The sequence below is a fragment of the Hypomesus nipponensis genome, chromosome 12, assembly GCF_054491055.1.
Source record: "Hypomesus nipponensis isolate SF chromosome 12, ASM5449105v1, whole genome shotgun sequence".
Classification (NCBI taxonomy): Eukaryota; Metazoa; Chordata; class Actinopteri; order Osmeriformes; family Osmeridae; genus Hypomesus; species Hypomesus nipponensis.
In genome coordinates this window covers 14,698,811-14,711,609 of record NC_140372.1, presented here as the reverse complement: position 1 = coordinate 14,711,609, position 12,799 = coordinate 14,698,811, and the positions used below count along the sequence as shown (strand labels likewise).

Below are 12,799 nucleotides of genomic sequence, written 5' to 3'. Positions count from 1 at the left end.
AGGTCTATTCCCAGAGCTGGTTTGTTATGCGATGGGCTACGGGGCTGAACACCAGTATATAATTGATATTTATTGGTTATAAATAACCTATTACTCTAAAATGAACATCTTCTGTATGTTTGCAAAATTTTTAAATCAACTATCAGTTCTTGTTCACACATAATAGGTAGGCTACATTGTATAATGCACCAAATTGCACTGTGAGGGAATAACATCCAGTGTTATTTGAAAAACATGGTGTGATCGACAAGACCAAATTGAAATGACATTGTGTATGGAAAACATTTTTGGAAACAAAAATAAAACAACTTATATAATGACGTCTTTGATGATATACACTCTCATTATAGTATCAAGAAATAGAAAACTATGTTGAGGTAAATTTACAATTGTAATTACCATTTATTATGACATTGTATATTTGATTTGTGATAAGTATTTTATGTTTAGAAAGTCAATGTTTAAGCTACTGTTTCAGTGAGTGTAGTTGTTTTAAATAACAAATTATAAACAGAGAACTATTTCTGTTTTTGCTATTCATTAAAGAAAATTCTCCTCTATCTCCACCCTCCTCCTCTATTCATCCATCCTCATCTGTCTCATGCGTGCCCCTGTCCCTCTTTCATGATCATCTTCTCCTCCTCCTCTACCTCTTCTCAGCATCAGGTGTGTTTGAGCTTGTGTTCTCATAGCGATGGCAGTCATTGAACAAAGCAGCACCAGCAAAGGGAAGGACACCCCTGCCACTAAAAGATACCACTCCCCATGCTCCTTCACCAGGGACGCCCGCCGCGACAGGAAGTCCTCCAACACTGCCTCCTGTTGGACCAGTGTGCTGAAACACAGCAGCAGGTGAAAGATCTGATGGGCGTGACCAATGATATCACAGTGCCCGGGAAAGCAACACTCTGGGACAGGGAAGGAGAAGAAGAAGGCTGCCAAGAGAAACAGCATCCCCTGGTGGTAGGAAGAAGTGTTTTCAGGGGTCAAGTATCAAATGGTTACAGTTTTTCAAATTGATTAGACACAACATTTTCAAATAACACACCGTTAGTGAAACCTGACACTTAAGGAGCAAAACAGCAGCCCAGATCTGCACAACTATAAGCACATTCTCAACCGCACACTATTTGCAAAATACTACACACTAGGGCTGCACGATTAAGGCCAAAATGATAATCACGATTATTTTGATCAATATTGAGATCACGATTAATTATCACGATTATTTGTTGATTATAACCTAATCAAATTTTATTGTCACAATACATTGTACTTGCATAATGGATGTGTATAAAACTCATAATATATAATCAATAAAAAACAAATACGGCAGGTCTCACCATTAAGGCTTGTCCGGGACAAGTGGATTTTTTTGTATGGCAAGTGGAAGAGAAATGTGTGCCCCACTGGACAAGTTAAAACTCACAGAAAATAAAATGCCACGTTACTTCATCTTTTGTTCCACTCATTACGTTTATTTTACTGATTTTATTTAACCGAATTCTGCATGAGCAAAACACAGATCTGTGTTTGCTCGAGTGGCATAGTCCCAAGATCTCTACAGACCTTGCAGCTAATTTAATGCTCAACAATTGAACGGGGCTTATTACTTGAAAGAGGAATTATTTACTGTGTCGACACAGTTACACTACGGCTTTGGAAAACTGTGCCAAGCTCAAATAGGTTAATGGCTAGTAGAACATAACATTTCAGAATAATTTCAGTAAATCAAGCAGCGCTGCAAGACCCAGTTAAAAGTTATGCAGCTAGCAAACGTTAGCTAGCATCGCTAACGACATTGGCTAACTCAACTTCGGTAGGCTATCCTCTGTATTTGCAAGCTATCTAAACTTATACTGTATCTAAAATAACTCTTTAGGAATTAGCGAAGGCAGGTCACATGTAGTTTTTTTTGTTTTCTTTGTTAAGATAGCAGCCTTATGACCGACTTCTATCTGTTGCAGAATTTCTCACGTTACTCTGTCTGTAACCGTCAAGGTCAGCGGTCCCCAACCTTTTTTGCGCCACGGACCGGTTTAATGTTGCAATATTTTCACGGACCGGCCTTTAAGGCGTGGCGCATAAATACATAAAATAAAATGATAAGACCGGCATACAGACGGTGGCATTTTCTAAATACAATAATAAACGTGAATCCACTGTGTACTCTTATGCAACTTTATTAGCAGCGGCCTCGTAACATCGTGCCAACAACATAACATGAATCCTCTCTGCCCTTATTATGTCCATGTCTCTGCGGCTCTGCCCCGCTCTGCCCCAAACACTCTCTGGTCGCTATGGTAACATTTAAACATGCCTTCAAAATAAGACGCAACACAAAAACAAATATTTAAAGTTTTTTTTTACTGAAATAATGTAATTATTTATTCTTTCTCTGCGGACCGGTACCAAATGACCCACGGACCGGTACCGGTCCGCGGCCCGGGGGTTGGGGACCGCTGGTCTAGGTTACATCTAGAAATTGAGCTGTATGGTGCAGGGAACAATTGACTGGCTCATGGAGGCACGTGGACGGACATTAGGTGTATTCGACTCCACGCAGCGCCGCAGCCGGCTGCAGCCTGCAGATTGGAGAAAGAGTTTACCATAGCCCGATACATAAAATGACAAATTTTAAAGCCGTTTATAACTCCTCCACGACAGCAAGCCGCAACTCTCTCTGGTCGTTTTATGCAGCCACAGCCGATGTCGAACGGACCTATTGGTTTACGGAGCGCTAGATTGGCTTTGCAAAAAAAAAGCTTTGATTCGGAGCGTTCTATGAACGGAATGACGCATTTTAAATCATCGCGATCACGCGAATTTGATCGTGGGAAGCTGAAATCGTGATCGTGATTAAAATTACATTAATCGTGCAGCCCTACTACACACAGTCTTTTGCAAATCACTAAACACACTTTTCTACATTAACACAGAAATATAAGATGATGTCACTTAATTGCCTTTTCAAGACACTGCCTTCCAAAATGCCACACACGTGAATGCATGGATGAAGCACGGGCGTCAAGTGTACAGTTTTTTCCGATTGCTTAGACACGAGAATTTCAAATAACACACAGTTAGTGAAACCTGACACTCAAGGAGCAAAACAGCAGCTTAGATCTGCACAACTATAAGCACATTCTCAGCTTCACACTATTAGCAAAATACTACACACAGTGTTTTGCAAACCACTAAACACACTTTTCTACATAAGACAGAAATGTAAGATTATGTCACTTAATTTCCTTTTTTAGACACTGCCTTGTAAAATGCCACACATGTGAACGAATGGATCAAAACATGGATATCAGGTGTACAAGCACAATTGTAAACATATTAATCATGTAAGCACTATAAAAAGGCAACAAGTCAGTGTACCTGTCCTCACCAAAAATGGAAGGCAATGTTGCAGGAAGAGGGAGAGGGGGAGCCCGTGCACAAAATGCAACCTTTATGTAGACAATGTGAAGAGTACAGTACATATTTTCATCAGTGTGCAGTAATGGTCTTGTCAAAATGGCAAAATATTATAAAAATGTACATTGTAGAAGATCAAGAGTTGGACAAGAGAGCAAAACTACTCCATGTTTGGCCAACAACAATAGGCTGAATGTGGATTTGAACTCATGAGCATAAGTTTACAAGTCAGCCTCTCTATCCTCTGTTACTAAGGACAGAGTATTAGCTTTGGTCAGCTTTGGGACAAAAGGTATGAAACGGTTGACATTTCAAGGTAAAATTGCATGAAATTGCGCACGGTACTTCAGAATGATGTAATCTTGGGAGTGAACAAGGTTTGAAAATCCATCAGTCAAAATTATATTTGATTTATTGACATAAAGATATTGAGGCAATGTGGAAATTTACATAAATACACCCCATTCCGCCCTCCTCTCAGTCACTACTGCCCTCCAGTCTGCCAGAGCGTCTTCAAGGTCATCCGTCATCATGCTGCTGGACCTTTCTGCAGCATTTGGTACGGTTAACCATCAAATCCTGCTCACCAGACTTTCTGAGATGGGCATCACTGACACTGCACTTCAGTGGATTTAGTTTTCAAAATATATGTTTCATGTTTTGGCTACCCGCAATGTTTAGGGCTATCTCGGTGTTATGATCGGTGACCTATGCACTTTTGTAAAGCTCTCTTTTGGTAGTCGCTTTGGATAAAAGCGTCTGCTAAATGCATAAATGTAAATGATATAACCTGCTTGATTTGTTGTTGACCAAACACAACACACAAGACCCGAGGCCTGTTCCATAAACCGAGTTTACAGAATAAGCCAGATTTATGTCAGTGAGGCTGACTCATTTCTAGTTCATTCGGTTCCATAAAGCTAGCTCAACGTAGTTTGAACTCGGTTACTATGGTAACTGATGCTTCAAAACTAGCCTGGTCCGGGTGTTCTTGCTTAACCAGACGATCCTGTAACACTCACTGACCCAACGGGAAAACCCCATGATTTACCGCGGACATTCTCATTTTCTTAATCTCATCAGTTCAATATGTAGGCTACCTTTATAGAAAATCATCTTAAATAGCCTACATAGGCTACAACATTTAGCCTAATGCATTAAACAATGATGAACACTGCATTGATATAGGCTATACACCATAGCCGTCAAATGTGTGGCTATGGTAGTTTGTGATTTCAAATGTTTAGTCACAAAAACCATGTTAAAAAGTTAGGCTATTGGATAATGTATTGATTAAAAGTAGGCTATTTATTTTAAACTGTCAAAAAAGTCAATTTAGATGTGCTTGTAATGTCTAAAATTTAGATGTGGTGTCTGTAAAGGTCTAAAAAGGTCCTCGACCTACGTAGCCTTTCACGTCAATCATGGTGTGTCATTTTATTTTTATGAAGCGGTTGATGAGGGAACTGTCATTGTACACGATTTAAAGAGAACGTTATTCCATTGCTTTTGCTGTGGTGGATTGTATGATCCATGTTTTACCTCTTGGGCTGCTTAAGAATAGGGTGCACGCGCAATTAGCTTGACTACTTAAATCTGACTTGAATTAGTAAGAGTGCGTGAGCTGGAATTGGCCTTTATGGAACCGCTTTAGCCCCGCTTGACTAATTAATCTAATGCAAGTCAGGTTTGGGACTTTAAGTCTAACTTTTTTAAGCGGCCTTTATGGAACAGGCCTCTGTACTGCACACTGATGAAAATATTGACTATATTTCTCCATATTGTCTACGTAAAGGTTGCATTTTGTGCAGAAAATCTGAACATATTTCAAATTGAATACTGCATAGTAAGCATACTGTAAACACAGCAAATACATTTGAGGAGACACATGAAAGTATACAGCAAATGAAATACAGTAAATTGTTTCAATCATGGACTGGAGTAAGTGGGTCAAAAAGTACTGATGTAGTGCATATAGTAGGCTACATTTTACTGTACTGTACTTGTCAAAATGTTGCAACAGTATATCTGCTGAGGTTGGGCTGAACTCTCTGTCCAGCCTCTCTCAATGTTGCCCCATGGTTCACAACATGTTCAAATAATGTTGTTTGTTAGATACTGTAAATTTGGCCCTATTCTTATTCTTCAATTGCCTCCAGGTCTACCTCTCCCTACCACTCTTCCTCCACAGGCTTCCCCTCTCATCCTCACTCTCCCTCTTCCTCTTCCTGCAACATTGCCTTCCATTTTTGATGAGGACAGGTACACTGACTTGTTGCCTTTTTGTAGTGCTTATATGATTGGTATGTTTACAATTATGCACTTGAGTGCTTTTACACCTGACGCCCTTGTTTGATCCATTCGTTCACATGAGTGGCATTTTAACAGACAGTGTATAAAAAAGACAATTAAGTGACATGATTTTACATTTCTGTGTCTAATGTAGAAAAGTGTGTTTAGTTATTTGCAAAACACTGAATGTAGTATTTTGCAAATAGTGTAAGGCTGAGAATATGCTTATAGTTGTGCAGGTCTGGGCTTCTGTTTTGCTCCTTGACTGTAAGGTTTCACTAGCTGTGTGTTAGTGTAGACATTTTTGGGTTTAATCAATTGGAAAAAACTGTAATCATCTGTGGAAGATATGCAAAACAAAAAAATATATTTAAAATGAAAGGATAACATCCCACCTGCAGGCAATGGAGTGGAAGTGCAATGGTGTATCCCCAGAGCTGGTTTGCTATGCGATGGGCTACGGGGCTGAATACAAGTAGGTAAGCCAGGCCGGTGGGCACCAGTTGGCATAGCTTGCGGCTAAGAGGGTATGGGCAGAGGTAACGCAGCTTGGAAAAGCAACATGAGGCACATGACAACCATGCTAGCAGAGCTGCTGATGGGAGAAAGACCTGGGAGAGAAAAATAAGAGATAGGATGTGGAGGGGAGAACAGGAGATCAGAGAACGAAAGGATTAAGCAACCAGACTGAAGACTAAATGCCCGTCTCCTCCAATCCAGCCTCCCACTACCTACCTCTGCTACTCCACTGTGTTGCCAAGTGGGGGTGGAGCTATAGAAATAGAGCACCATGGCACTGCCGTACTGGTAGACCGCCATGCCCACAGAATCCAGGAAGTGGAAGGATAAGTGAGCAGAGTCAGAGTGTGAGTGGAGTAGGTGTGTTGCTGCACTGCAGAGCAAGTAGGTGAGAGAGGAGAAAAGGTAGAGAGCCAGGGGTAGAGAAGACAAGTCCACACCCAGACCCCAACCCTCTGGACCACTCAGTCTTACCCCCAGTAAGCCCTGGGAAATAACAAAAACACCAACACATAACACCACCACCACAAGCAAATACAGACATTCAAATAACGCAGTGAAAATAAATCCTTTGAGATTACAGTACCCCTCCACACATCACAGAAAACAGCGCCACCCTTAGTGCCACAAACACTCCAGCCAGCAGGTGGCTCCATACATTGACTGTTTCGTTGTGCACCTGCAGGAGGCTGAGGAGGTAGTAACTCCAGGGCAGGCCAGGGGGCCGGTATCCAGACAGAATGTAAGGCTCCCAGAACAGAGAAGGGATGGAAGTGTATGGTACGGTGGGGTGGAGGGAGGGGAGAAGACGCGTGAGACAGGATGGGAGAAGAACCAGGGGATTGAGGGAGGGAGCAGTGGGGCAGAAGAAAGTGACACGAGGCATAGTGGGAGTGGAGAGGTGGAAGAGAAAGAAAGAGACAGAGAGGGCAAAAAATAAGGGAAAGAAAAGGGAGGAATGAGAGAAGGGGAAACAAGGCTGTGGGATCTGCATACATAAAAGGTGTGAAACAAAACATAAACAATGTTTAAATAAGGCATGTGTGAGCAATGTGTAAACTCAAAAGAACTCAGGTGTACAGACTTTAACTAATAACTAAACTGTTGAGAACTGATGTTCCACTCTCTAATGGTCAGCAAAATATGTTTGTGTTTGTGTGTATCTTATGCTTCTTCACACAAAAGTCGAAATACCAGCAATCAAGTTTCCAGCACAAACATCCAAACACAAAATGTTTACAACCACTGATTGTGAACATAGAACTAGTTGGCCTCAACTTTCACAGCATTGAAAACTTAAAAACAGAACTTGTGAAAACAATTCTCACTTTCCCTAATGGGTGGTATAATCCAGCCCACTTTAAAAAGTAAAATCAATTCAGGACCTTACCTGATAGTCTCTACCTCCGTCTCACCCTCCGTCTAACTGACTCTCTCTAAATCCATTTGGCCACCTTTTCAGTCTTATATCCAACAGCAGAGCTCACATGCAAAACTGTTTTCTCTCTTTCCGTGTTTTTTTTTTACATAACCAACATACAAAGTCAGTCTGTTCCACACAGTGCCACAGTCTTTTTCTCATAATACAATTATGAGAATGTTTTCTGGTGACTCAAACATTAACTGTGGGATTCCATGGTTGACAGTCACAAGACATTCTTTACATTACTAACAGAGAGAGGGATTAACCAACACATCTGACTGGAAAATAAGGGTTTTCTGTAATATTATCTTCTATTATATTCACAAAGCATTTGGGCAAGACTAGTTTCATTGTTCAAAAAAAGACGATCATGTTCTCTTCATGAACATTTCTAATGTGAAGGTACATTTTAAAATGGAGAACATTATCTGTGTGCTGCTTCTATAAGTGCAGCAATGTTTGTCCTCAATGTGTGTGTATGTCTTTGTAATTAGGGTATTCCAGGTTGCGGGTTTAACAAACTCTGAGCCTAACCCTGAACCCAACTGAGTTGAGTTAGTCTAAAATGGGAAAATCCGAAAGCTCGGTTCCAGAAAAGCTGATTTGAATTTTGTACGTCAACTCTGAGTTAAGCTCGTCATGAGAACTATTTAAAGCCAACATCAATGGAGCTCCGATACTATAATCCACCATGGCACCCGGCGACAAAAAACGTCTCCTCCAATCCAGCCTCCCACTACCTACCTCTGCTACTCCACTGTGTTGCCAAGTGGGGGTGGAGCTATAGAAATAGAGCACCATGGCACTGCCGTACTGGTAGACCGCCATGCCCACAGAATCCAGGAAGTGGAAGGATAAGTGTGCATAGTCTGAGTGTGAGTGGAGTAGGTGTGTTGCTGCACTGCAGAGCAAGTAGGTGAGAGAGGAGGAAAGGTAGAGAGCCAGGGGCAGAGAAGACAGGTCCACACCCAGACCCCAACCCTCTGGACCACTCAGTCTTACCCCCAGTAAGCCCTGGGAAATAACAAAAACACCACCACATAACACCACCACCACAAGCAAATACAGACATTCAAATAACACAGTGAAAAGAAATCCTTTGAGATTACAGTACCCCTCCACACATCACAGAAAACAGCGCCACAAACACTCCAGCCAGCAGGCGGCGACAAATAACATTGTTATTCACCACACTTCAGATCTCAGTTTTATTTTGTGTTTATGGTCAATCTGAGCACTTATTCCAGAAAAAAGCAACACGGCTGTAGCAGCGTATACAATTGGAGTGGGAGACAATTGCTGACGAGTCAATGCATACATATGAATGCAATAGCCAGTCCATACATTGAACATTCAACCCCACTGTCCATTAATATTACAGGAGAAAAAGTGGTGGACTTCTTAAAATAACATGTTCAATGTTTTATTAAATATAAAAACATACTACGAACAGGTAATGCATATTTTGATTATGTTATATACGCTTGTGATTGTAACCTCAACGTCACCTTGGTTTTTATATTAATAATATTCAACATGATACTAACTAAATATCAATTGGTGCCTATTTCAACTTGTAGTAGCAGTTTCCCCCAACAGAATGCTTTTCATCAAAAGATGATGATGATTAAGATGACAAAGAGACATTTACTGCTGCCGATGTAGTGAGGTCAGCAAGACCACACAGAGCCAACATCTTGCCACACCCGAAGAGTGATTCAATCACATCAGACAAACCTAATCAGCCCTTGTGACACCCTCAGTATGCTGATTATCCACCAAACGCCGATGCAAAGGAACCATAGAATTGGGGGGGGACCTCCCCAATCTCAGCCCTCCTGCTAGCTTGCAAGCTTCAAAGGGCTTCTTTGAGATAACACGTCTCCAGCAACCATTTGCTATCTGTTTTGACGGCAGTTGAACAAAGAACATACCTTAATCAGAACTTTTGAGGAAAGTTCTTCAGACTTTATCTTTACCACGAGAGTACAAGGTGGAGAATTATGAGAGGGATATTTGTGTCATGTTTGTTACTTTGTTTTAATGTTGTGATCACTGAAATCTTGATTCTAGTAACTACTCCTTCTTCCTGAAAGATAACCATGTCATTCTTGGTATCTACACAAAGCTCTCATAATAAAACAATCATTCAACTATATTTTGTAACTGTACTAAGATGTCCTGAACAATATTTGAATGATCTTTTGAACCAGCCAAAGACCAGATCACACCTTTGGTAGGTGTGAAGGAAGGAGTGGGGAGTTGACAACCCAGCTTCCCCCAATCAACGTCTGACCCCAGACAGGTCCTCCCTCAAACTCTGAACTGTATAAATATCTGAGATGACCATCAATCTTGGACTTCAGTGAAACCAACCATGGCATGAACGCCATCGGGATTGGCGTTCCAAAGGACGTCCCCAAGTTTCTCCCGAGATTCAACTTTATAGTGATCGCGACACTATCTGGACGTTTCAACAGAAGAAACAAAAACGCAATTATCATTGCGACTTGACTGAGGTCCCGCAGACTCAGCCACATGACCCGGCATGGCAGCTGCGCTTTCACTTCCGATTCTTCAAACCGCCCTCAGCCTCATTGATCATCCCATGATCCAAAGTAACTATGGCTAACGCTCTTTCCTCCCCGACTTGGCATTGTCGTGAGCTCCGTTTATGATTTGTAAGGATGTAATCATTGACTTACCATTTCTGTCTTTCTTTAAGTTAGACCATTTCATTCTGTTCACTGAAACCAATAACTCATATCAAACTCATAATCTAAGTTGTTCATAAGATCTGTTTACCTTACTTGAATAAATTCATTTTAAAGATTTTTTGACGTGCGTGTTCACTGGTGTTACGATTGGCTCTACACTCAGAACAAATTCATTCCTAAAGATAAGACTGATTATTACATGTTAAATATAGGATTACCTAATGTCCTAAACCAATATTAGGGTGGTGCCCCGAACTTTATGATAAATTAAGTATTTTTATTTAACACAACGAGACCCCGCTACACCGCAGAAATGGATGCAGAGAATTATGTATAGCAGCTACTGGTAGTACTCTCCCCATTTTTTTATTTACAGGCTTGTGCGGAATTGTCAATTACACTGACATTATGAAAATAATTAATACAAAAAACGATTTGCAATTCTGATCCTGTTGAACAGAGCATGGATGCTGTATACAGTGAGATGCTCATTTAAAGGTCACATGAAATGCTGTTTTTGGATGCTTTAATATAGGCCTTAGTGGTCCCCTAATACTGTATCTGAAGTCTCTTTCCAGAAATTCAGCCTTGGTGCAGAATTATATCCACTAAGAGTAGTCCCACAATGAGCTTTCCTCAGAATGCGCTGTTTCTGTGTCTGTAGCTTTAAATGCTAAATGAGGAGGAGAGAGGCGGCACCATGCATTAATGTTTACAGTGGATGTATCACAATGGCTTGTAGACCCGTTGCTGTAAGATGCCTCGAATTTGCCCATTCTCATCTGATAACCCTGGTTTGCAGAGCTGCACACTGCGGATATCGCGTGCGCCTTAACACCAACAGCAGAACGTTATCCACATAACAACGAAGCGTTCAACACTGCGTTACAGAATGTGTATTCACACACATACTTGATGCTATCTACCTTTACATTAGCAACAGTACTTCAGCTGATAGCTGCAGAGCTAATGTTACAGCCAGATTCTAAGGGTAGCAAGCTAGGTAACCATATAGTAAGCAACAAAATGATATAGCGTTAGTTGACTTACTTGTCCGAGGTTTGTAGCTGGACCAAGGAGTACTGATCCAGAATTTAATTTCAGACGGTCAGCAAGGCCAACTTTGTGTTGGCTCAAGGTAAGGAAACAGTGGTGGCTGAAATGTTTGGCGCAGACATGCAAAACTTTGAAAGGATGTGTCGGCGCATTTTCAGCAAAAATAAAATTAAGATAGGGTACTGGTTGTGCAGAGGCTCCTTGTGACGTCACAAGGAGCAGATTTTCAAACAGAGCGTTTGAGCCTCCATTTTCTCAAAGGTGGAGAAGAACACCCAGGGCTTGGTTTACACCTATTGAAAATTCTAACCACTGGGGGACCAAAGGCAGGCTAGGGGAACTCATATTAATGTTAAATAACCTCCTAAAGTGAAGTTTTCATGTCATGTGACCTTTAATGGCAGGTGAATTTTGCATGTGGAACTGTGAAATGTGTAATCTCATGTATTCCCAGTTACAAGTAAATCAAATAAAAATATATTTGTATAGCCCTTTTTACACCCAAGCATGTCAAAGAGGGATTCACATACGCCCATAGAACTGCCCCTCAACCAACCTAAACCCTCAAGGAAGAAAAGGAAAAACTCCCAGAAAAACTCACTGAAGGACAAAAAAATGGAAGAAACCTTGGGAGGAGCAGTTGAGTGAGGGATCCCCTCCTCCAGAGACGGTTGGTGAAAGAGAGGAGCATAACACAGTCATCCAGCAGGGAAGTGTCAATGGGTTTTGAGACACAAATCCAAATGTAAATGAGGAGTGGAGGACCGTGGAGGACATTGAAGACATTTACGTATTTGTACCACGATTACAGGCTTTTGCAGATTGGATTAGGCTCTGCCCTGGCATATTGAAAAATTAAGGAAATGGCTACAGCTGTAAAGAAAAAAGCCGTAACAGGCTGTCCAACATTTTTGGACCGACGGAGACTAGTGGAAAAAGGAGTAGACGTGCAAATTGAAATGCGGCTACTCGACCAAACAACCCCAATCTTATCTACTTTCGGCACCCTAACCAGCACAGGCCTTGGCCAAGGCCGTTTGCTGGAACGACAACTCCCCTGAAGAGCGCTGCAGCGAGACTTCTCTTGCATTCCCTACCCCCTTCCAACAGACACCTGAGGATTGTTGTCTCTGTCTGGGACCTGATTAAGGCTGTCTCCATGGCAATACTATCTGCGAACTGAGAATCTGACTGATTGTGGCCTAGGCGAAGGCGCCAACCCAGGCACAATCTTACACACCCCTTCCCCATCCAACGCCTGCACCTGCTTGTTCCCCCGGTGTGGCTGACGGGTCTGTGACCAGTGCCTAGTATGGCTGCAGGTCCAGATGCTGCAGGTCCAGATGCTGCTTGTCCATACCCTTCCCCC

General features: G+C 41.7%; 1 protein-coding gene across 3 annotated transcripts; it reads right to left on the bottom strand.

The window, feature by feature from the left end:
- Positions 1–378: 378 nt before the first annotated feature.
- On the bottom strand, positions 379–10,714 carry LOC146261669 (membrane progestin receptor beta-like). Of its 3 annotated transcripts, XM_084668166.1 has the most exons (5): positions 7,625–10,710; positions 6,914–7,222; positions 6,451–6,720; positions 6,111–6,326; positions 379–957 (listed from the first exon to the last, which is right to left on the bottom strand). In XM_084668166.1, the coding sequence occupies exons 2-5, from the start codon at positions 7,118–7,120 to the stop codon at positions 577–579; spliced, it is 1,074 nt and encodes a 357-aa protein (XP_084524292.1). In that variant the 5' UTR covers positions 7,121–7,222; positions 7,625–10,710; the 3' UTR covers positions 379–576. The 3 variants fall into 3 exon arrangements, with proteins under 3 accessions (XP_084524292.1, XP_084524293.1, XP_084524291.1); XM_084668167.1 differs by having other exon boundaries at positions 6,821–10,714; XM_084668165.1 differs by having other exon boundaries at positions 6,914–10,710.
- Between the last annotated feature and the right edge of the window lie 2,085 nt (positions 10,715–12,799).

What these genes read in the sequence shown, in the direction of transcription:
- LOC146261669 (XM_084668167.1), bottom strand. Translation starts at nt 7,228, where the DNA reads ATGCAGATCCCACAGCCTTGTTTCCCCTTCTCTCATTCCTCCCTTTTC. An exon ending in AACACAGTGGAGTAGCAGAG is followed by an intron (nt 6,327 to 6,450) that starts GTAGGTAGTGGG and finishes TTTCTCTCCCAG; the next exon opens with GTCTTTCTCCCATCAGCAGC. An exon ending in TTCCACTCCATTGCCTGCAG is followed by an intron (nt 958 to 6,110) that starts GTGGGATGTTAT and finishes TCCTACCACCAG; the next exon opens with GGGATGCTGTTTCTCTTGGC.